This window comes from Rhincodon typus, chromosome 10 (assembly GCF_021869965.1).
Source record: "Rhincodon typus isolate 14 chromosome 10, sRhiTyp1.1, whole genome shotgun sequence".
Lineage (NCBI taxonomy): Eukaryota > Metazoa > Chordata > Chondrichthyes > Orectolobiformes > Rhincodontidae > Rhincodon > Rhincodon typus.
The window spans coordinates 64,183,956-64,207,968 of record NC_063341.1 but is presented as its reverse complement, the minus strand read 5'-3'; the positions used below and the strand labels follow the sequence as shown (position 1 = coordinate 64,207,968).

General features: G+C 42.7%; 1 protein-coding gene across 3 annotated transcripts in view; it reads left to right on the top strand.

Moving 5' to 3' along the window:
- The window catches only part of LOC109916854 (very-long-chain enoyl-CoA reductase), a 71,375-nt gene extending 47,394 nt beyond the window's left edge, over positions 1–23,981 (top strand). For 2 of the 3 annotated variants that reach the window (XM_020516603.2, XM_048602406.1), the window contains 9 exons: positions 3,590–3,693; positions 10,150–10,265; positions 11,288–11,393; positions 16,883–16,955; positions 17,069–17,112; positions 18,805–18,862; positions 20,698–20,786; positions 22,500–22,545; positions 22,659–23,981. In XM_020516603.2, the coding sequence (XP_020372192.1) occupies positions 3,590–3,693; positions 10,150–10,265; positions 11,288–11,393; positions 16,883–16,955; positions 17,069–17,112; positions 18,805–18,862; positions 20,698–20,786; positions 22,500–22,545; positions 22,659–22,786 (764 nt within the window). In that variant the 3' untranslated portion in view covers positions 22,787–23,981. The remainder of the gene's footprint in view (positions 1–3,589; positions 3,694–10,149; positions 10,266–11,287; positions 11,394–16,882; positions 16,956–17,068; positions 17,113–18,804; positions 18,863–20,697; positions 20,787–22,499; positions 22,546–22,658) is intronic. The other variant, XM_048602407.1, reaches the window with a different exon arrangement.
- The last annotated feature ends 32 nt before the right edge of the window (positions 23,982–24,013 follow it).

Below are 24,013 nucleotides of genomic sequence, written 5' to 3'. Positions count from 1 at the left end.
CTTAATAGTCCTGAAATTTCTGGAATGCTTCCTGCTGAAAGATTCCACTGGCAGGGGCATGTGAGGTGCCTGGTGAATGTGACACTGAGGTTCTGGTCACTGTCCTGAAATGAATACGGATTCAGTTGCACCACAATTGGCCACCTACTTTGATCAAACTGTGTGCATCACAGATACCACAGCAGTGAAGTACTAGCCCCGCAAACTCTGCAGGGCTCAGGCAGGAACCTGCAGATTACTGGGGATCCTCATGCCCTTTCCTGGAAGAGCATGTTTAAATGCCTGTTTATGTGCACGTCTTAACAGAGAACAGTAAAATACAGCACAGGCCCTTCGGCCCACGATGTTGTGAGTGCCAGCAGCATATTTGGCTAAAGGAACGTCATAGTTGTCCTCACGTATACTTAGTGTTATATGTGTATAACATATACATGTGTGCATAAATATAAATGTACTTCTGTTATGCTTCCACAGGGAGGCATTGGCCTAGTGGTTTTAACGCTAGACTATTAATTCAGGAACTCAGGTAATGTTCTGGGGACTTGGGTTCAAATCCCAGGTGGTGAAGTTGAATTCAGTAAAAATTCTGGAATTAAGAGTCTAATGATGACTGTGAAGCTATTGTTGATTGTTAGGAAAAACTCATCTGGTTCACTAATGTCCTCAGGAAAGGAAACTGATGTCCTTACCTGGTCTGGCCTTCATGTGATTCCAGGCCCACAGCAATGTGGTTGACTCTCAAGTGCCCTCTGGGTAATTAGGAATGGGCAATAAATGCTGGCCTGGTCAGTGACACCCATATGGCCATGAGTGAATATAAAAAAAATTTGCTCCTCATGACTCAGGGACTCTGATCCCAATTGTAACGTTCTGACAACAGGGACACAGGTCAGGAATTGGAGCCTGTGTTGTCCTTGTTCTGAATGGCTGAGTGGGACACAGAGACATCAGGATGACAGAGTGAGCTTGGTTGGTTGTTGTTGCCCCATATTGTTTTGGAAAGGAACCATCTGGTTCGAGAGCAGCCGAGGAGGAATCTCAGCTCATTGAGGGCAGACCAAATCTCTGAAAGAAATGTAGAATGTAAGAATCGTATCTATCTTGTGCGTTTTTCACACTGACTCAAAGTGCTTTGCAGCCAATGATTTATTTCTAGTCCTTTAGCAATGTAGGAAAGGCAGCTGGTATTGTGGACAGCATGATCCCACAAATGGGAAGATAGTGATGATCAGATAAATTGTCTGATGTTTGTGGAGAGATAAATATTGACTGGAACAATGGAGAGAGTGAGATTTTTATATCCACCACATCAGGGACACAGAACCACAGTTTAATTTTTCATCAGGATAAAGAACACTTGTGACAGTGTAGCACTCACTCGATACCAAACTGGATTATACACTTGGCCACACAAGTAGATATGGTGATAAAGAAGGCAAATGATATGCTTGCCTTTATTGGTCGGGAAATTGCGTACAGGAGTCAGGATGCAATGTTGCAGCTTTCTAAGACTTTGGTTAGACCACAATTCTGGTCACCACATTAAAGGAAGGATGTGGAGGCTTTGGATAGGGTGCAGAAGAGATTTACCAGGATGCTGCCTGGATTAGAGGGTAGGAGCTATAAGGAGAGGCTAGAAAAACTCGGTTGTTTTCCTTTGAGTAGCAGAGGCTGAGAGGAGACTTAATAGAAGTTTATAAAATTTATAAGCTGCATTGATAAGGTTCACGGTCAGAATCGTTTTCCCAGAGTTAAAATGTCCAATACTAGGGGGCAGGATTTTTATGCAGAGAGTGGTAGGAGCCTCGAATGTACAGCCATGGGTGATGGTGGAGGCAGATATGACAGGGGCATTTAAGGGACTTTTAGATAAGCACACGAATATACAAGGAGTGGAGGGATATCGACCAAGGACAGGCAGAAGGGATTATTTTCATTTGGTGTCGTTTTTGGCACAACGTCGTGGGCTGAGGAGCCCATTCCTGTGCTGTACAGTTCTACGTCCTATGTTCTATTAGGCCTCCGAGCAGCTTATGTGATTATACCTTTAAGATAATGTCATCACCATATCATGACCTGATCTAACGGTGTGGAACTCTCTGTCTCCATCTTACTGAGTCCATTTGTAGCATGACACATTGAAGGAAATATACTACGTACAGTACATCTGGATTGCTTAGCTTCAGCTCAGACCCACTCATGCCTGCGATGATAGTGTCCATATATACAGATACCACGAATATAAGCATTCATTGAATTCTGCAGTATTAACATGACCCACATCTTATTCACAAATCTTAATAGGTAACATAGGTCTTTCAACATATTATTTGAAGATCATCAGCCATCACATCAATACAGAAGTACTTGGGCTTGAAACTACAGCTTTCTGACTGAGAGGCAAGGATGCCCATATCTGAGCCTTTGCTGACACAATATACATTTAATACCACATTCTTCTGGCTCATTTCCAAATGCTTTTTTGTTGTTTTCATTCTTTTTTTTTCAAATATTTATTCACTAGCCACTTAAAAGTCTCTCTGCCTATATCACACTCTTTGCTTGGACTTCTTGTACTGTGCTAACCTTCAGAAGAAATGTGGGTGCCTCACAAAATCTGGGTCAGCTGGCTTCGAGAGTGGTTGAATGGGTTAACACCAGACACCATTGTGTGGTGTAGCCCAGAAACCACAGGGTTTATCACTCACCTGAACTGGGTTTCTGTGTCTTGGCTGAGTAAGGCTTAGGAAGGAAGAACGTTTGAAGGCTTTGGTCAGACATGTTGGGTGGCCCATTTCCTATAGAGTGTCACGGGTGGTCCAACAGAGAAATGCACTCCTTTTTAAATCAGAATTTCTTTCCTTCCCCATGAATGCGTTTTTGTCATGTTGCTGATGTGTGAAGATTAAACGTTACCTTGGGAGTGCAGCCTTGGCATGTTGCAGTGTTCTGACAAGCTGGATTGGGGCCTAATGGCTACTTTATGTATGAGCTTTTACAGTGAGTGCTGGCAGCCAAACCCACCATGAGGAGGAAACTGATCCTGTCTTTGACCAAAGTCCAAATGCACAGCTCCTGATGAATTGTGAGCCTAAGTGGGAATGATAGGCCTTTCCTTAACCTGAGCATTGAGATTGGTGAACTTTTTACAGACCAGAGCTATCCCCCGGCCCCTGTGACCCTGTTCCTCAGGGGATAAACTTAGGGTGGAGCTCAAATACATTTTAAATTTCTTTACTAATCAGTGGTCCCAAGCGTACATTAAATTTAACCCCCCTGTACTGCCTAATAGTGTCACAGAGTCATACAGCACAGAAACAGACCCTTCAGTCCAACCAGAACATTGCCAACCATGTTCCCAAACTAAATGTAGCACAAATATCAGCTCAGTCAGTATTAATTTGATGTTCAAACAAAGCAGGACCAGCACAGTGAAGTGAGTTTGAACACTCTGTTTCCCCTACACTGTAGAACATGGGCTCACATCCAGCCAGGTTGGTGCAGGTAAGCATTCAGAATGGTTTCAGGTTGAGGATTTATCCCCACACAAAGACTGAACAACTCTTCCTGATATCATTTCATTCCCCAGAGGGAAAGTGTGTACGCGATGAAGAAATTCTACAGACGCTCCCTGTAGGCACTACTGCTACCTTCTACTTCAAAGATTTGGGCCCACAAGTAGGATGGACCACAGTGAGTATTCCTATGGGTTGATGTGACAGGCGTGGGGTGGGAGGGGGTAGGGAGCAGGCGAATGGGGAAGGTAGTGATATAAGGGAGTGGGGATGGGAGAGACCGACGGAGGCAGGCAGGAGCAGCGACAGGAAGCACACAATGCCGCAGATGAACAACTGGCTCAAATCAACAAGTTGAGTGGCAGGGGTAGACAGTGCGTGATAAGAAAGGAAGTCTTGCTAAAACTACACAGGGCAGTAGTCAGACCACAGCAGGAATACAGTTTTGGGCCCCTTAATCTCAGGAAAGATATCCTGGCATTGGAGTCAGTCTCGAGAAGGTTCACAGAGCTAAAACAAGGTATAGAGGGATTGTCTTTTGGGAAGAGTGTGAATAGATTGGACCTGTAGTTGGTGAATTTGGAAGAATGGGAGGCAAATTACTGAAACATATAGGATTTTTCTGGGCTTGTCAGGATGGAGAGGTTGTTTGTGACAGAGACCAGGACCAGAGCGCATAATCTCGGAATGGGGGGTCACATATTTAAGACGGAGATGGGGAGGTATTTCTTCTCTCAGAGGGTAATGAATCTATGGAATGCATTACAGCACTGCGCTGTCAAGGCTGGGTTATTAAGTATTTTCAGGGCTGAGATGGACAGAATTTGATGCAGTAAGATAATCAAGGGTAATAGGGAAAAGGCAGGAAAGTGGTTTTGAGGATGATCAGATCATCCACGATATTAGTGGAGCAGACTCAATGGGCTGAATGGCCTGTGATCATCTTATAAGCTTCTGTTTCTAACCAACAGGGACTAGAGCAGTATCTTTCCCCACTGACAAGAATCATGGATTTGGGCAAACTGCCAGAAAAATAAAAAAAAATCTTTGGCTTAAGATCCAGACTTGAAAAGGTGGTGCAAGATGGTTCTATAAACCATTTTAAAAAGGCTGTGTGCATGGGCAATGCCATCACTAGGTGGATCATCGCAGCCCTGAGTGTGAAAGGGGAGAGACTGAGGAGACAGTGGAAATGTCACGAGGCTAATAATCCCTCCCATCGACCAACTAGGTCGTACCTACCACCAGTGTCCACCTATCTCCACCATTCTACCTCCACCCTTCCCCCCACTTTTATCTGCAACTTCCCCCTACCCCCACATTCAGTCCTGGAGAAGGGTTATACCCGAAACGTTGACTGCTCCTTTCTTCCAGATGCTGCCTGGCCTGCTGTTTTCTTCCAACCTCCTGTTTGTCTACCTAATAATCCTGAACCTCAGGCTAACGTTCTGAGAACAAATGTTTGAATTCCAGCGTGGAAGATAAATTTAAATTTAAATTTGAAATCAATAATAAGCTAGTCTAATGATGACTGTTAGACTAACTTATTATTGAGTTATTATTGAACAACAATTGTTCATTAATAGGGAAGGACATTTGTCCTTACCTGGTCTGAACTATATGTGACTCTGGACCTATAGCAACGTGGTTAACTCTGAACTGCGCTCTAGGCAATCAGGGATGGGCAATAAATGCTGGCCCAGCACACATCTTGTAAATGCAAAGGTTGCACCTGGTTGAGTCTGGCAAAAATGGCCATGTTGAAATACATTCCAATCGGGGAAACAATCTTTTTTATATTAACTTTTAAACCGGTTGTGATATCCAGGAAAATACAGCAACAATTGTACAATTCTTTGCAATTGGTGCTCCTGGTGACTGTTAACTAGCCTGGTCTCTATACAAGTGCAGTGCCTGACAATTAATTTGAACTGCCCTTTAAGCAATTAGGGATGGACAATGAATGCTGATCCAGCCAGCAATACCCGTGTCCTATGAATGAGTTAAAAAAAAGCCCTCTATTCATTGAAACGATTGAAATTCCAGCAAAAAAAATCTACAGACTGATTATAATGGCTGCTATGCTTTCCTGCCTTATATGAGTTTAACATTTAGTGCCGGACTAGTGTGATGTGACTGGGACAAAGCAGGTGGATCGTAGCAGCCATTTTGTTAGAACCGACACTCTCTTGTGGAGGAGGGAGTCGGATAAGTCCCAGAGAATGATGGACCTGCAAAATTATGAACAGAAAGGGGGGCAGGAAGAGGGGAGGGGAAAAGATACGGAAAAGGACTGAATTACAGAAGAAGATAGGAGGTGGCGTGAAGGGAGAAAGGGGAGAGAAAGAGGAAGTGGTGAACAGGGGAAGAAAAGGGTGCAAAGTAGGGAGAGATGAAGGGGTAAAGGGAGTAAGGGAAGGGCGAATAGTGGGCTGGGAAAGCTTCCTGTCATGAGAATTCTCAGTGTCACAGTAGCAGGAATAATGGGATTATTTTTTTTTTATAAGTCTTGTTATTGGGGCTGAAGTGTACTACTTGAGTGTGATATAGCTCTGAATTAAAGTAATGCTGCATCATATAAAATGCTATTAAAGTAATAATCTTGAATGCAAATGTGGGGCAAGCCAGAAAACTGGGAAAATGGCTGAAAATAAATGTTGGGGATGAAACGCACTGGTGAGTGAAATGACAAAAGTTTACATTTACATATTACAGTCTAAATATTAGGAGTTAAGTATTTTTTAATGCTAACAATTATGAAAGAATCTAATATGGTAGAGAGTGAGAGCTGCGAAGAGCAATATTGTGGTCTGGACTGCCACCCAGTGGCCGGAGTTGACAATGATGAGCAAACCCCCGATTGTTCCTAAAATACTTCCTTTGTTCCCAGAGTGTTCCACTAGACCACACTCGGAGTACAACGTTCAGTTCTGGTCATTGCACCTTGAGAAAGATATATTGACCTTGGAGGGAGTACTGTGCAGATTTCCAAGTATCTGGACTCCATGGGTCAGATAGAATGATTACACAAACTTTTCTTCACTTCCCCTGATGAAGGAGCAGTGCTGTGAAAGCTTGTGATTTCAAATAAATCTGTTGGATTATAACCTGTGTCATGTTGACTTCTGACTTTGTTCATCCCAGATCAACACCGGCACTTCTACATCATACACAAATTACGATAGCATACCCTAGAGTTTAGAATATTACAGAGTAGTTTGATTAACCTTTTTAATACTAAACAGCATAACTGATGCAATAAATAGAGAGAAAAGATTTTTGGTCACTCGGGAGCCGAGGACTAAATGACATGATCTGAACATTATAATTTTCTGATTGGGAAACAGGTCTGTCTCTCTCTCTCTCACACACACAAATACACACACAAATAGTGGTGGAATTCTCTTACTCAAATGTTAGCTTTTGGGTTGATTGTCAATATCAAATCCTTGGGGATCAAGCATGTTAGGGAATATGGATAAGGGACAAGGAAGGCTGGAATTTCAACCTTGAGCTGAACAGTGGGAGGTAGGAAAACTCCTAGCTTCATATGCTCACTGTTGGAAAAAGTGACTCAGGAAACATGATATTCTTTCTGGTGTGGGGTGAAGAGAGCCAGCAGTAGACCATCTGACCCTGGAAAGAATTCAGGGAAGCTGGGTGTTAAGGCAGGCCTGTCTTGATGCCCAGGTTTAATAAAAGTGGATAGGCCCTGTAGGTCTCAGCTCTCAAATCTCCTCACCCAGCCCCACGCTGCCCATGACTCATCCATGCCAACTCATCCAAATCATGACCCCCAGCCACCCCCATGACCCCAGGTCAACCTCTGCTTCTCCAGCAGTCCCCAGTAGCCCATTATAGCCCCTATATAAGTTCAGTGCCAATGCATATTCTTCCAACTTTGCTCATACTCCTCTGTGCCAACTGAACACTTTGGGGAGACCTCAGGAGCCATGCTAGGAAATATAATGTGGGTGTCACTGGCCAGACCAACGTTAATTGCACATCCTAATTACCCACGAGAAAGTGACAGTGAGATGTCTTTTTGAACCACTGCAGCCCATGGGAAACCCACTATGTTGTTAAGGAGGGAGTTCCCAGATTTTGACCCAGTGACTCGAGTATATGAAATACTTGAAGGCATGGGGCAAAGATTACAGTGTTTGTTTCTATAAGGGGTTAAGTACTTGAAGACTTTTCAAACATCATATTAATGTTTAATTCCTTCAAGTACTAAATACAAATAAGGCCAAAGACAGCTAGAAACGTAGGTGCCATAGAGATCCTCACTATGATCTTGACAAGTCCCAGAAGCAGTCAAGATCCATTAATTTTGAAAAGCTGTGAGCCTGAGGACTATCAACATTCAGCTCAAGAAATTGCATGTGCAGATTTTTGTGTTTGAAGGATAGACCCAAAATTTTCTTTCAAAACATAAAGTACACGAGATTTACCCAGAGAGTGGTGATGGTCTAGAATGCGCTGCCTGGGAGAGTGGTAGAGGCAAATTGCCTCACATACTTTTAAAAATTACCTGGATAAGGCACTAGGCATGTCCATAACATTCAAGGCTATGGGCCATGTGCTGGTAAATGGGATTAGCTTGAAGGTCAGACGTTTTTCAAATGTCAGCACACACTCAATAGGCTGAAACGCCTCTTCTGCGCTGTATGATTCCATGATTTAAATAGTTTGATGATTCAGTGTTACCTGCTCCAGCTTTCATGAGCATTTATGTTTCCACTGCAAAGTTAGAGAACACACACTGCTGGCGAAGGCTATTCCTGGAGTAAGAATCAGATCTACCTCATAGAATCACAGGAATGTTACATTCGGCTCATCGTGTCTGTCTCCAAATGAGCATTATTACCTAGTGTCATTCTGTTGCTTTTTGGCCATACCCTCACATGTTGTATCTATTTAAATAATTATCCAGTACCCTCTTGAATTCCTCAACTGAATCAGCCTCCACTTCCAGACAATGCATTCCAGCTCCAAACCACTCAATGTGTGAAAAGAGTTTTTTCTCACTTTGGATTTCCTACTTGGCAAATCACTTTAATTCTATGCCCTCTTGTTCTTGATCCTTGTACAAATGGAAACAGTTCCTCCCTACCAAATCTATCCAGTTCCTCATGATTTTGAAAACTTCTATCAGAGCTCATCTTGGTCTACGTCTGTCCAAAGAAAACAGTCTAAACTCTTCAATCTATCCTCGCCACTGAGGTTTATCATCCCTCAAACCATTTTGTAAAACCTCTTTTACATTCTTTCCAATACACTCCCGTCCTTCCCATAAAGTGACTCCAGAACTGTACACAGTACTCCAGCTGAGGTCTAACAAGTGTCTTATACAAGGCATTATCTCCTTGTTCTTGTACATTAATATTAATAAAGCCCAAGATACTGTATGCTTTATTAACGGCTCTGTCTACCTGTCCGACCACCTTCAATAATCTGTGCACACGTACGCCAGGACCCTCTGCCCCTGCAACCCCTTCAGAACTATACATCTTATTTTCTACTCACTGCCCATATTCTTTCTACCAGAATACATCACTCCACACTTCTCTATATTGAACTTCGTCTGCCACCATCCCACCTACTGTACCAACTAGTCCACACCTTTTTTGAAGTTCCACACTGTGTCGTCACTTATTCTGTGCTCTGAGCTTATAAATGGCCCACCTAAGGGACAGGTTTCCTTCATTTTTGCTTTGCGCCCCATCTCCGAAATGGAAACTGCCAGAAAAGGGTTGGGACTTCCAGTTCCAAGTTCTGCCTGCTGTTTGTAAAGGTGCTCAGAGTCTCACCAACTCCAGATATATCCAGCTCTAAGTCACCGATTAGCCACGATGCATTGAATGACAGGACAGAGGCAAGTGCTGAACAGGCACCTGGGAAGGAAGAAGTAGGGAACCGGGGATCCTGAAATGTGGAGGGAGGTGGGGAATGGGACCAGGATTGCGAATGTATTGGGGGTAAGTGGGAGGAGCAGGAAATGAACCCAGTGTTTGGGGGAGATGGTTTGAGAGAGGTGTATAGAGTTTGTTGAGAATATTGAGAGCTCGGAGACACCCAGACTCTAATCAGTATCCAATGAAATGAGGGGTCCCTCAGTTTGGGAGGATTCTGACTTGACTCAGTCTCTGATCCTTGGTCTGTGAGAGGAAGATTCATCACCGAGAAGGATGGCAGTAGCTGAGGTGCAGATGTTCAGTAAAGGTTACAGTGACAGGCTGCAATCCATGTTGACTGGATTATCCAAAGTCTTTCTCACACGTATTTATTTCTGTCCTTCATTATGGCCTAACCCAGGGCACTGCCTCAGTGCTATCTAACCAAGATCTTAAAACACAGAAGCAGAAGTAGGCCATTCAGCCCATCAAGTCTGCTCTGTAGAGGAAGGGGGATAATATTCTCTGAGATTAGACTCCTGATGTTTAGCGTGGTTAGGATTGGCTGCTCTATTGCCAACAGGTTGGATAACGCCCTCAAACTGGTTTCTTTCTTTTTCAAGAATAGCACAAGGCAAGTATCAGAGGATTAAAAAAGTGCATCTACTTTGTGTTTAATTTGATGGTCATGTTAAGCTGCCACATGTAAGTGCTTGTGCGTTGATCTTTGACTGTAGGTGTTCCTGACAGAGTATGCAGGTCCACTCTTTATCTACCTGCTCTTCTATTCTCGCCTGCCTTTTATTTACGAAGAAGAGGACGAATTTACCACTAGCCCGCACACTGTGGTGCAGTAAGTAAGCACGCATTCGATGCTTGGTGGTAACTTAATTCTGGCATAGTGGAGGTTGAAATCTGAGTTTGTCTTTGGCTTTAATAGAGGATGCATGCTGACCTTGCACCACCACTGGTGACGGTGCCTTCAGTTGCTTAGGCCCCTAAGCTCTAGAATTCCCTCCCTAAACTTCTCCGTCACTCTTTCCATCCTGAAGACATTCCTGAAAATAAATGTCTTTGCCTGAGTTTTTGTCTTTAATCTACCTCTTTCTGGTTCAATGTCTATTGTTGTCTGATGATGCTCCTGCAAAGTGTTTTGGGATGTTTTACCACAGGTAAAAAGCAATGTCATTGCAAGTTCTTATGTGGTATGGAGTGATACATGCTCCAGCTGTTGTCATTCAGGACTGAATGTGGTAGCTTGAGACCCAGACCATATACTGAGCTCATAATCTAAACTGGCATTCCAGTAACAATACCCAGAGAGCGCCCCTTTGCATAAGGTGCTAACCTTCAGATGCACTGGTAAACTGCAATCCTCTCTATTTGTTCTGCTGCTTCAGGACTTTAAAGATCCCGGGGTAGTTTCAAAGAACAGTACATTCTCCCCATGTCCTAGGCAACACCATCACCTTTAATCAACTCCACAAAAACAGTAACTCTTTGCACTCCACCTGTGAAAATGATTTAATTGTAAATTAAAGGGGTAATTGTGTAAATTTGTTCCTGAAACGTTGGCATCACTGGTTAGGCCAGCATTATTGCCCATCCCTAAATGACCAAACTGCCTCCTGGGAGCAGATTGGTTGCCTGGCAGTGCAGGTTTTTTTAAAATGTTAACAACCCTCGCCCAAAACCCACCATGTTTTTGGGGAGTTAAAATTTCCCCGTAGTTTATTTTGTCAGAGCCGGTAAAAGGTCAGCTCTTTTGTGAACTGGCAAGGGAGCTTCTCGTACACCTGTTCGGAGGAACCAACTGTGACTGTGGGATTTTTCTGTCAGCTGCTGTTCAGCTTTTCTGTTTTATCTTTTCTCCAGCTTGGCAGGATTTTGCCACTCTTTCCATTATGTCAAAAGGCTGATAGAAACACTGTTTGTGCATCGTTTTTCTCATGGTACAATGCCTCTTCGTAACACTGTTAAGGTAAGTGCCTCCAGCTGTTGTCCTGCACTGACCTGTTATCACAATGCAAACTCAGAGCATTGTTCTGTGAATCTATTTTTTCTTCTGTTATAGGTTTATTTCTTGGGGCTGAAGGAATCAAAGGGTATGGGAAGAAAGCGGTAGCAGGGTACTGAGTTGGATGATCAGCACAATTTGTATTGAAGGCAGAACAGGCTTGATGGGCTGAATGGCCTATTCCTGCTCCTATTTTCTGTGGTGTACGTGCATTTAGAAATCTACATACCTAAATTGAATTGGATGGGAATAATATTTTAAAGAATTAGAGTAGTGTGCATAAATACATTTGATTTAAAGGATACAAGATGTGAATTCTGTTTGCATGCAGGCTGACCACCAAGTAAGTTTGAACTTTGGTAATGGCAGTCAGCATTAGGAATGCAGGATGTACACAACAATCTCTGAGAACCTGGTCAGTTCTGTATCCCACCTTGTGACATGGAGGCATGTCAGAATCAGGAAAGAATCCCACCCACTGAGAGACAGAATCTGTTCCTCTGGGGCTGGATCTGTCACTGGAACTGCAGTTGACCCAGGTTCTCAGAGACTGTTGTGTGTGTCCTATCCTCCTAATGTTGACTGCCATTACCAAAGTTCAAACTTACTTGGTGACCAGCCTACCTGCGCTTTGTTGTTGGGCCCCTGGCAGCGAGCTATCGGACCCTCCCAGCACCTCCAATGTCTATAAATATATCTCTTGTATTAGTAAGAAATGCCTTGGGTTAGTTTGTTCTGCATATGTAAAGACTGTCCAGCATCGAACTGCTCTAGTGACTATGTATAGAAAGATTTGTAAGAATAAAGTATGTTGTTGAAATTTAAAAAAAAAGCAAGCTAACCTCCCCCTGATGAAGCTGGAGAGTGGAATGGGCTGACTCAGGATTCCCAGCTGGCATTGGGAATCAATTAGAATCATTAATAGTGCCCACTATCCCAGAGCCCATCACAATTTTAGTGGTGGCCTAGGGATAACTGGAGGCTGAAAGGCCATCCAGCTAAACTGGTTGGGTTTGCCAGTGGTCTCCGGGATGCATCCCTCACGCACAGGCACTCCAAACCAAATTGAGGGACCTAGCATCAGGCAGGGGTCTGGCTGCTGGCACCTCTTCCCCCCACCCCCCATCCCTTTCTCCCACAATCTTTAACCATCCCACCTTCAGTCACTTGTGTCCTGGGGTCCCTATGTGATCCAGGGCTTTGAAAGAATGCAGTTCCTCTAGCTGCCACCATCCCCACTTGTGGCAGCACTGAGCTGCTGGCCTCTGATTGGACAACAGCTCTCAGCAGGTGAGCCCTCTATGACTGGGAGTCTCAATGGCGGAGAAGACTGAATGTTGGCTGAAATAACTCTACAAAGGCTGGTATCCAGTCACCAAGTCACCCTTTATTTACATGTACCGTATGTGACACTGACCCAGCTTGCTCAGAACAACTCCTAGAATGAGCAGAACCTCTGACACCCTTGTTTATATCTGTCAGCCGAGGCTCCCTGATTGGACCAGGTTAACAGCCCCAATCAGGGAACTCATATTCTGGGATCCATCTGGCTGACATTGTTTCAATCACTATAATAGCTATTTTTGTGCTTGAAACACACTCTACTCTTTTAAACTGAAAGTAAAACTCCCTCTAGTCCTTTTTAAACTGAAAATAAAGCTCTCTCCAAACTGTCCTTATTAAATTCTCCCAGGACAGTTATAGGACAGGGTTAAATACTTAGAAAGTTCCTTCTATTCATTTAAACTAAAAGAAAACTTGAATTGCGGAGGCTGAGGGGCAACTTGATAGATGTTTACAAAATTCAGAGGCATAGATAGAATGGATAGTCAGAGTCTTTCTCCCAGTGTAGAAATGTCAATTACTAGGGGCATTGATTTTAGGTAAAAGGGGATAAGTTTAAAGGAGATGTCAAAGGCAAGTTTTTTTGCACAGAGGGTGGTTAAGTGCTTGGATTGTGCTGTCAGAGGAGCTGGCAGAAGTGGATACAATAGCAACATTTAAGAGGCATCTTGACAGATACCTGAACACGTAGGGAATAGAGGGATCTGGACCTTGTAGAAGCAAAAGGTCTTTAGTTTAGAAAGGCTTCATGTGTTGGTACAGGCTTGGTGGGCCGAAGGGCCTGTTCCTGTGCTGTACTGTTCTTCTTTTTAAAGCTGCCTGTACACTGCTCCCATCAAACACACTCAGGACAGTTACAGCCTGGGGATAGGAATAGAGTACAGTTTCCTTTAATCTTTTAAAATTAAATTAAAGCTCCCTCAACACTGTCTCCATCAAACAGTCAGAGGACAGGGACAGCACGGGATTAGAAAAAGAATAAAACTTCCTCTACTCCTTTTAAACCAAGTACAAAGCTCCCTAAACAGCTTTGATTGTGGCTGAAGCACATTCTGTGATGTAGTAAAACACAATTTACCAATCCCTTTCCTTTCTTAAAAAGACTTGAACCTTTAACTCTGCTTTCTCTCCACAGGTGCTGCCAGACCTGCTGAGTTTCTCTAGCACGTTCGTTTTTACTTCAGATTTCCAGCATCCACAGTATTTTGCTTTTATAACAATCCCAGTCTTCACTCAGTGAATGAAATTGAAACCGGGCTTTTTGAGATGGTTAAGATGATTAAAGGAATTGATTTGCTATATAAAGAGAAGTATTTACCCTGTTGGTGGAATCATCACAGGGTGTGGGAGTCGGGGGGAGCATCGTCATAAAATTAAAAGCCAGACTATTGAGAGGTGAGGTCAACAAAATCCTCCTCACACAATTGGTATTGAAAATCTGAAATAATCACCCTCCCAGAAGTGTGGAGGCTGGAGGGTGGGGTGTGGGGCGGGGGCGCGGGGCAGGAGTTGGTGCTGCAGTCAAGTGAAAAATGTCAAAACTGTTATTGATGGAATTTTATTACATGAGTTTATGAAAGGCAGTGGGACTGAGATAAATGGATAGACTTGAGGTACAGATTGGCCAAAATTGACTGGAATGGTGGAATAGGCTCAAAGGGGTGAATGACCTCTTCCTGCTCTTTGTGAACGACTCGAAACAAAGTTACAGCTGAATATTTGAGTGAATCAACAATTCCAGGTCATTCAGTTATGACATAATTAGTTATGTTTAACAAAACATAACGTGGATTATGTAGCACTTTTCACAACTGTCACCTCCTCAGTTTGTTTTACATCCAATGGTATACCTCTTGAAGTGTGGTCACTGCTATAATGCAGTTATATAACTACTATAATTTGTGATCAGCAAGCTACCTTGTTATTGTGATGTTGTTTGAGGGGTAACTATTAACCCAGACACTGCAGATAACTTTTCTATTGTCCTGGGATCAGGCAGGACCTCAATTTAAAACCCTGCATAAACCAATGCAACGCTACCACCTTGAACTGCAACCACTTACATCTCAGGTATAGCAAGACAAAGACGAATTGGAAACAGACTAATTCTGTTCACGTTTGAATAATAGTGGAATAACTGCTATAATAAGTGACATTGAGCCAATCAAAACACAAATCCACATTCATGTTCATAGTCTTACCTTCCCAGAGATAACTAAAGGGACTGTGTGCTCATTTCAAATAGAGCACTGCAAAGTCTGTCTACAAATAATAATTTTTGCTGGTTGTTCTTAACTAAGGATTAGATCTCACTGTCCAAGAGCCTAAACAGTCTTACCAGTGAAGCAGCATTTCACCTGTACCTCCTCCAATCTTGTGTATTGTATTCGCTGCACCCAATGTGGCCTACTCTACATTGGAGAAACCAAACACAGACTGGGTGACCGCTTTACAGAACACCTCCAGTCTGTGCGTAAGCATGACCCTGACCTTGCTGTAGCCGGTCACTTTAACACAGCATCCTGCTCTCATGTCCACTTGTCTGTCCTTAGCATACTGCAATGCTCCAGCAAATCACAGCGCAAACTGAAGGAACAACTTCTCATCTTCAGACTAGGCGCTTTACAACCTTCTGGTCTTAATATTGAGTTCAATGCCTTCAGATTATGAACCCACTTCCATTCCTTCCCTTTCTTTTAGCTTTACTTGTTACATTCTCTGTCCCCATGTCCTCTCTCTCCCCTCCCCCCTACTCCAATGGGACTGTCTGTGCTTTCCAGTCTGGCAGTTAGACACACCGTTGCCCTGCCAGTCTCACACTCCAAACACTTAATCTGCACCGTCAACATCCTTTCTCCCCCAGCACTCCAACTCCCCCACTATTACATAAGTGCTGCCCCCTCCACACTTCAGCTCAAGCCTGATGAAGAGTCATGTAGACTTGAAACATTACCAAAAGGATGTGGATGCTTTGGAGAGGGTGCAGAGGAGGTTCACCAGGATGTTGCCTGGTATGGAGGGCGCTAGCTTTGAAGAGAGGTTGAGTAGATTAGCATTATTTACTTTAGAAAGACAGAGGTTGAGGGGGGACCTGATTGAGGTCTACAAAATCATGAGAGGTATAGACAGGGTGGATAGCAAGAAGCTTTTTTCCAGAGTGGGGGACTCAATTACTAGGAGTCACGATTTCAAGGTGAGAGGGGAAAAGGTCAAGGGAGATATGCGTGGAAAGTTCTTTACGCAGAGGGTGGTGGGTGCCTGGAACGCGTTGCCAGCGGAGGTGGTAGAGGTGGGCACAATGGCGTTGTTTAAGATGTATCCAGACAGATACATGAATGGGCAGGGAGCAGAGGGATACAGATCCTTGGAAAATAGGCGACAGGTTTAGATAGAGGATCTGGATCGGCACAGGCTTGGAGGGCCGAAGGGCCTGTTCCTGTGCTGTAATTTTCTTTGTTCTTTGTTCTTTTAGCTTGCTTTTTGTCCATGGATGCTGCCTGACCTGCTTCGATTGCCAGCATTTCTTGTTTTCATTACAGATTCCAGCATCTGCAGCAATTTGCTCTACTATTAGTACTTATCAAGGTTATTTGAGATCTTTCCAATGACAGTTTTTCACACGTTAGGTGAAGTTACTTCTTTTCCCCCCTTTATTCATTAATGGGATGAGGGCGTCGCTGACTAGACCAGCATTTATTGCCTATGGAGCAGTTCAGAGTCAACCACATTGCTGTGGGTCTGGAGTCACATGTAGGCCAGACCAGGTAGGGATGGCAGTTTCCTTCCCTAAAGGACATTAGATGAGCTTTTCCCCTGACAATCGACAATGGATTCAATGACTCATCATTAGATTCTTAATTCCAGATATTTTTTATTGAATTCAGGATCGGAACCCGGGTCCCCAGAACGTTATCTGGATGTCTGGATTAACAGTCCAGCAATAATACCACTCGGCCATCACCTCCCACCTTAATTTTGATTCAATTCATCTGTGAGTAAAAACACTCTCAGACACTCAGCAACTGCAACCTGAATGACATTGTAATAGAGTTGGTCTTAATAAGAGTGATGGTCTCTACTGGTCTCAATGTTTACCATTGCCTTCACAGAACTGCTTCTATTATTGGGGTTTTACTGCGTGGCTGGCTTACTTCATCAACCATCCCCTTTACACACCTCCCTGTAAGTGACACATTGTTATTCATGCTGCATCTCAAGTCACGAGCTGACTGTAATCCATTTTGATTATTGTCTTGTATTTGTCTTATTGTGATTTTGTTTTCTCGCTTTTACAGTATATGGTGACCAACAGGTCCATCTGGCTCTTTATACCTTCCTGGTAGGTTATAGCATCAAAACTTTACCCTGTCCACATCCTCATATGTTTCATATCAGATGTATCATACTAACAATAAAACTGAACAATCTGTAACTTAATGAGATCTTACGATCTATTTTAAGCACAATGGAAATCAGTGTTAATTATATTGATGCAGATCAACTAATGATATTAAAACAGACACATTAGGTCTTCACCCAATGAGTATAAAAATGTGGAAGAAGGTATCTGTTCCTCAAATTCAAATGTTTTCTTCACACTCCGTTTTACTGTAACTAATGGAAATCTTCCCCATTGTGAGCAGTGATCAAATTTAGGATTTGTTTTCCTCTTGCCATTACTTGTTGGAGAGTGGGATACCCTAGGGATTTTTGCACTTTCTGCTTGTGTTTTTTGACACTCACTCACTCACTCCGTCTTTATCTTCATATTTTTAAAATACAGGTGACCACATCTATAAGCATGCGTCCCACAAAGCTCTTAACCTCACTGATGCACTGCAGCGATACCAGCTGCTTTTCTCAAGCTTAATTTTTCCTAATCAACCTGTTCAGAGATGTTAACACACACCTCTGGAGCAGGTGGGACTTGAACCCAGGTTTACTCTGGCCAGAGGTAGGGATACTAACACTGCACCACAAAGGGTGATCTGCTGCAGCTAATATCAGTTCCTACACGTATGGTTATCCAGGACATGAGAAGCATCTTGGAGCTCCCACATGGAACAGGATCCACAGTTCATGGGTCTCAGCTGCACTGTCATACCCGTGTTTATTAGACAAATTAAATTGCTACTTAAAGACACACTTATTATATGGGGAGCTTCATTATGCCTGAAGTAGAGAAAACATCTATGTAGTCTATTTTATGTATGACTGTTGTTTCAGGGAAATGTGTGCCTGTTTCCTTTTGAACAATGAGCCGCAGAATGAAAAGTTCACTTTCACTTACTGATGTACACATGATAGCTGACTGCAAATGTCTGCCAGATGCAAGCCATTAGATTAACCACGATGTTAAAAGCCAAGCCTGAAGAAGTGTTATATCAGACTCGAAACATTAACTCTGCTTCTCTCTTCATGGATGTGCCAGACCTGCTGAGTTTCTCCAACCCTTTCTGTTTTTATTGTGTGACAGCTAATTTGATTTACAAGTGGTCAGAACATCAATAGTTATATGAAACCTGGTTAAAAAAAAATGTGAATGGCATTCCATTGGATTATTCTGGACAATTAATGGATCAACAGGCCTGATCGACAGTTTTCTTTACAGAGATGTGTTGATTTGTGGACTAGGTATAGCAACAAGGAATCAGTAGGGAATCTACCTCTCAAACATCAGCCAGACCATTATACTGTGTAGGAAATACGTTATAAAGAAGATATTTGAATCGTTATGGATCCAGTGTTATTTATAACCATTGGCACTCTTAGCGTCTTGCTGTAGTTTTGAGCTTTTTGTGTAATTAATTTTTGTGTAATTGTATTTTTAATGAATTGGACAAGTAGTTTTAGCCTGAATGCAATGTCCTGACAGTATTTATCAAGTTTAGAAATTTTAAATGAATTCAAATTCCAGGCTAGACTATGAAGCTGTTACTCTGGGTATGGTTAGCATGCTGCTGTAGAATCTTAAAGTGTATATTCTGGGGACTATGAACAGATGATAACTATATTGTGGTGATTTATGTAGGTATGTGAAATTGGAAATTTCTCAATCCATATAGCCCTGAGGAACCTGCGCTCTGAAGGTAAGCACCACTCTACTCTCCTGTTGGTGATCTCTATCCAACAATATGTTTCTGTCAGGAGATTAACTTAGAAAATATCACTGTTTGAAGCTGACTTGAATCCACTCCACCTCACCCTACAAGTAACTCGTCTTCATAATATTATTCTTCTGTTAGGAATTGGTTTGTAGTTTCAATGCTGGAAGATTGGCAACAGAAAAGTAACAGAATGATTAGGATGGAATAATGTTAATGCACGCAGTGCCTTTCGATTCCTTAGAATCTTCCATTGTGTTTAACACCCCATTAATCACTGCTGTAAGTACCAAGATTGTGGCAATATTCACCCAGTAACAGGCCACACATGGTAATGTGAAATGAGATAAATCATCAGTTTCTGGTGGTGGTTGAAGAACAAATGTTGGTCAGGATATTCAGCCATCTTCCTTAGCTTTTTTGGAATACCACTGCTCAACCCCCTTTGGTTTACCTAAACAGGCAGATAGGGCCCTGGTTTATCACTCACTCAAAATGAAACTCTGATGAGCTCAAAGCTCATGTGCTCTGAACCTAATTTTTAGACCATGCCCCCTAGTTCTAGAATCCCCAACCAGTGGAAATGGTTTATCTTTATCTAAACTGTCTTCTGCTATTAATATCTTGAAGACATTGATCATATCTCCCCCTAACCTTCTAAATTCTGGAGAAAACAAGTATAGTTTGTATAATGTCTCCTCATAACTCCTAAAGTCCAGGCACCATTCTTGTAAAGTGACATTATACTGTCCCTGAGGTCAGTACATCCTTCCTAAGGTGTGGTGCCCAGATTTGCTCACAATACTCCAAGTGGAGTCTGAGCAGGGTTTTGTATAACTGCAACATAACTTTTACATCCTTCTACTCCTATCCTTTACATATAAAGGCCAGCATTTCATTAGCCTTCTGTCCCTTAATTGAGCCTGATGTCAGATTCAATATCAAAGGGAATTGTTGTATCTAGTCCTGTACTTTCCTGTACCCTCTTTTTAACCTGCTCCTTACAATATAAACAGCAGAGAGACCATATAAACGAACTTCCATTGTGCACCTTCCTCAGAAAGTTATTCAATGAGTACTTTCCACTTTATAACAAAATGTTGTAAGAATCAACTGGCAAGTGTAGAACTATCCCAGAAATAAAGCCTGACCTCTGTAAGCTGCTGTTAACTTGTCGTGTTGCCTTCTTTCTGGCTCTGTTAGCTCTTTTGTCTGTTCTTAAATTTTTTTACAGTCAACCTGTTAGGACACACCTCCTGAGCAAGTAAGTCTTGAGCCTAGGTCTTCTGCATTAGAGATTGCACCAAAAGCAACCCACCCCACAACACTATTCTGTGTTTTTTTAGCTTCAGACAATCTCTATCTCCTTTTTGCTGTAAATCTCACTGCAGGGTATTAGTCAGCTTATCATCTTAAGCCTACATCACGCAGGAAGCTAGTTCAAGGTCTCTGTCAGAAGACAATTTTTTTTTCCACTTGGGAATGAGGGTACAGCAGGCATTTATTGCCCCACATCGCTGTAGGTCTGGAGTCACATGTAGACCAGACTGGGATGGGATGGGATGGGATGGGATGGGATGGGATTGGATTCCCCCCGCAACAATTGGCAATGATTCACAGTTATCATTAGACTTTAGATGTTTATTGAATTCAAATTCCACCATGTCCCATTGCAGGATTTGAACACAGGTCCCCAGAACGTTACCTGGGTCGCTGGATTAACAGTCCAGTGATAACACCACTAGGCCATTGCCTCCCCTTCAATCGCTTATGTAATTGTTCATTTATGATGACGAATGCTTATTGTTTCTCCCCCACAGGATCCAAGATGCGTAAGATTCCTTACCCAACAAAGAACCCTTTCACTTGGCTCTTTTTTTTTGTGTCCTGCCCCAATTACACCTACGAGGTATGTTGACAGTGGGGAGTGCTCACCCACTCATCACCAATGCAGAAGCTGTGTCAAACCAAAAGGCCTCTCACTGAAAGAGGAGAAGGTTCTGCATTAGATTGCATTGTTGCAGTGTTTGGAGACATTGCTTTTATGTCAAACTCACCCAGATATGGAGCAGAGCATAAACACTGCCACAAATGATGTCAGAAACTGTGCTTGTTTCTACTGACATCGCACCTTTCAACGTGCCTTTGGAAAGTAGCAAACAAAGAAACCTCAAAGCTGTAGTTTTTTTAAAAAAATGTCTTGATGCCAAGGGCTTGTTTCAGATATAAAGCAGGTGAACATTGCATGGGTTTGGGGGAGTGTGGTTGAGAAACTAGGGTTGGGGATATTTGGGGTCCTGAACACCCCAGACTCCTGTTGGAACAGCATTCCTTTGGGGTTTTGACAGGGTGCCCCCGAATTGCTATTGAGACAGGTTTCCTGTCTGATTTACAGAGATCAAACAGGGTGGGTGGAGGGTCAGCCTGAAGATTTACAGCTTCAACAGCTGCAGTAGAGGTGAGGTGGTGGGCCCTCACACCCGTGGTTTGATTAAAAACATACAACAGTGAAGAAATTCGCTTGACAGGCTTGCTTTAGGTATAGGCCCAGGCAGTCCAAGACGGTTTGTTTGACATACTGTCACGATGTGACCTGTCCAGGTAGTTGAACAATCTGCTCCCCCCACCCTTCAACCCCATCACATTGGGAAACAGGAGAAGTCCACTCACTTTTCATTTTGGTTATCAGAGTCAGCCAAATGAACTTAATTGTCTGCCTGTCCTGTTGGACCTCCGGTAATGTGGCCTGTACTGGGAGCAGATAGAGTCATAGAAATGTACAGCATAGAAACAGACCCTTCAGTCCAACTCATCCATGATGACCAGATACTCTAAATTAATCTAGTCCCATTTGCCAGCATTTGGCCCATATCCCAGTAAACCCTTCCTATTCATGTACCCATCCATTTGCCTTTTAAATCTTGTAATTGTACCAGTGTCTTCCACTGGCAACTCATTCCATACATTCACCACCCTCTGTATGAAAAGGTAGCCTCTTAGGTCCCTTTTAAATCTTTCCCCTCTCACCTTAAACCTATGCCCTCTTAGTTTTGGACTCCCCATCTTGGGGAAAAGACCTTGACTATTCACCCTATCCATGCCCCTCATAATTTTGTAAACTTCTATAAGATCACCACCCATCCTCTGACACTCTAGAGAAAATAGCTTCATCCTATTCAGCCTCTCTCTATAGCTCAAACCCTGCAACCCTGGCAACATCCTTGTAAATCTTTTCTGAGCCCTTTCGAGTTTCACAACATCCTTCCTAAAGCAGGGAGACCACAATTGCACACAGTATTCCAAAAGTGGCCTAACCAATATCCTGTGCAATATGACCTCCCAACTCCTATATTCAATGCATATGCTCAGATAGTACCGTCTGCTTCTGTTTCTGATCGTGACTGTGTCCGAAAATCTTGCTGCCAAACCTGGTTTAGTTGTTGCTTCTATGATATCCATATATCTTACTGAGACTGAGTGTGGTGAACAGGGGTGCAACATTGTATTTGGAAAAGTACATTTCAAACTGTGCAACATACTACATTTCACTTAAAAACAAGGGCCTACACTGGCCAATAGTCTTGAGTCAAACCATCTCATCTGTTTGCTTGTTGATCTGTAGGTAGGATCCTGGATTGGTTTTACTATAATGACGCAGTGTCTTCCAGGTAGGAAAATATATTGCAGTGTCTTAGATTTCCTATTTAAAACACTTCAGTGCAAGTATAGAAAAACATGTTTCCAATTGTCATTTAACCTTTTTCTTCATTTTGCTTTTCAGTCGGTCTCTTTACCCTGATTGGTTTCTTCCAAATGACTGTTTGGGCGAAGGGCAAGCATCATATGTATCTGAAGGAGTTTAAAGATTATCCCACCCTCCGCATGCCGATTATTCCTTTCCTGTTGTAATGTAGCACAGTTCTGAGGCACCAAAAATGGCAAAGCCTTCTTGGGAGAAATCCTCACCCTTATCCACACCCTGACAATTACACCAGGGCCTTCGGTGCATGTCAACCTTCAGCATGGGACTGCCAACTTGAAATGCTCATATCTGTATGACTGATTCAGATCACTGCATTAGCCCAACTCATTGTAGGTTGATTTATTTTATTATTCCTCATGGTTTACATTAGAAACCATCTCAGTCCTTCCTCAGTACCTTACATTAACTTTGCCTTAATGCAAAGCTTGAATGTTTAATCACTTCTCAAACTACACAGCCACAGCCATTGATACTGTACTGTCTGCTAAGCATGCTTGCTGTTGATTTAAGTGTACTGGGGAGCGATCCACTGTTTTCAAGGCTTTGTTTTGAAATATCTAGATGCTGACAACAAAGGGCAGCCCGCGTGTGTTATTTTGCAGATCCTTTGCTCATACTGTCTGTTGCCAAATAAAAATAATTTAGTTGAAATGCTTTCTTTTCAGATAAAATAAATACTAAATAAAGGGTGAAATGAGTGATGTTCTAGAGGGAAGCTCCTCTTGAGTGATGGCCCGTGTCACGGACAGAATTTACATGTTCTCGTACTGCCAGTATGATCCGTATGGTTTGTGATGAAAGAGGTGTGCCTTTTCTTACCCTTGGTATTTATACCCCAAATAAAATCCAGCAGCAAGCTTTTGTGAGTTTATAAATAAAATTTTTATTCTCTCACACGCTCTTGACATGTATACTCATGCACACAAAACCTAGCCACAGTTAAAGGTGGCACACTGATAAATTATGGTTGACTCATTCTTTAGCTGATCATCTTTGTTTTTCTTGTGGCAGTTTTCTCAGACAGTTTCAATGCTTTAAAATTAAGGTAAGTCTTGTTAAAGTGAATGATTTCAATGGACCATAAGGTTCCCTGTAGTTTAATTTCTAGGAGATTTCAATCTGATGATAATACCTTTTGAATAGGTTTCAGGAAAGGGCATTGATTCACACCATTCTGGAATGTTACTTTTGTTCTTCCATGAGACTGAGGAGTGCTGTCAATCTACAAAAGAAGTCAGCTGTCTGAGGATGACCATCTGTCCTGTATTAAAATGTATCAGTAATGACTGAAAGTCCATCACATACAGGGACATGATACCTGGTAATGTACAAAAACAGAAGTTGTTGGAAAAGCTCAGCAGGTCTGGCAGCAT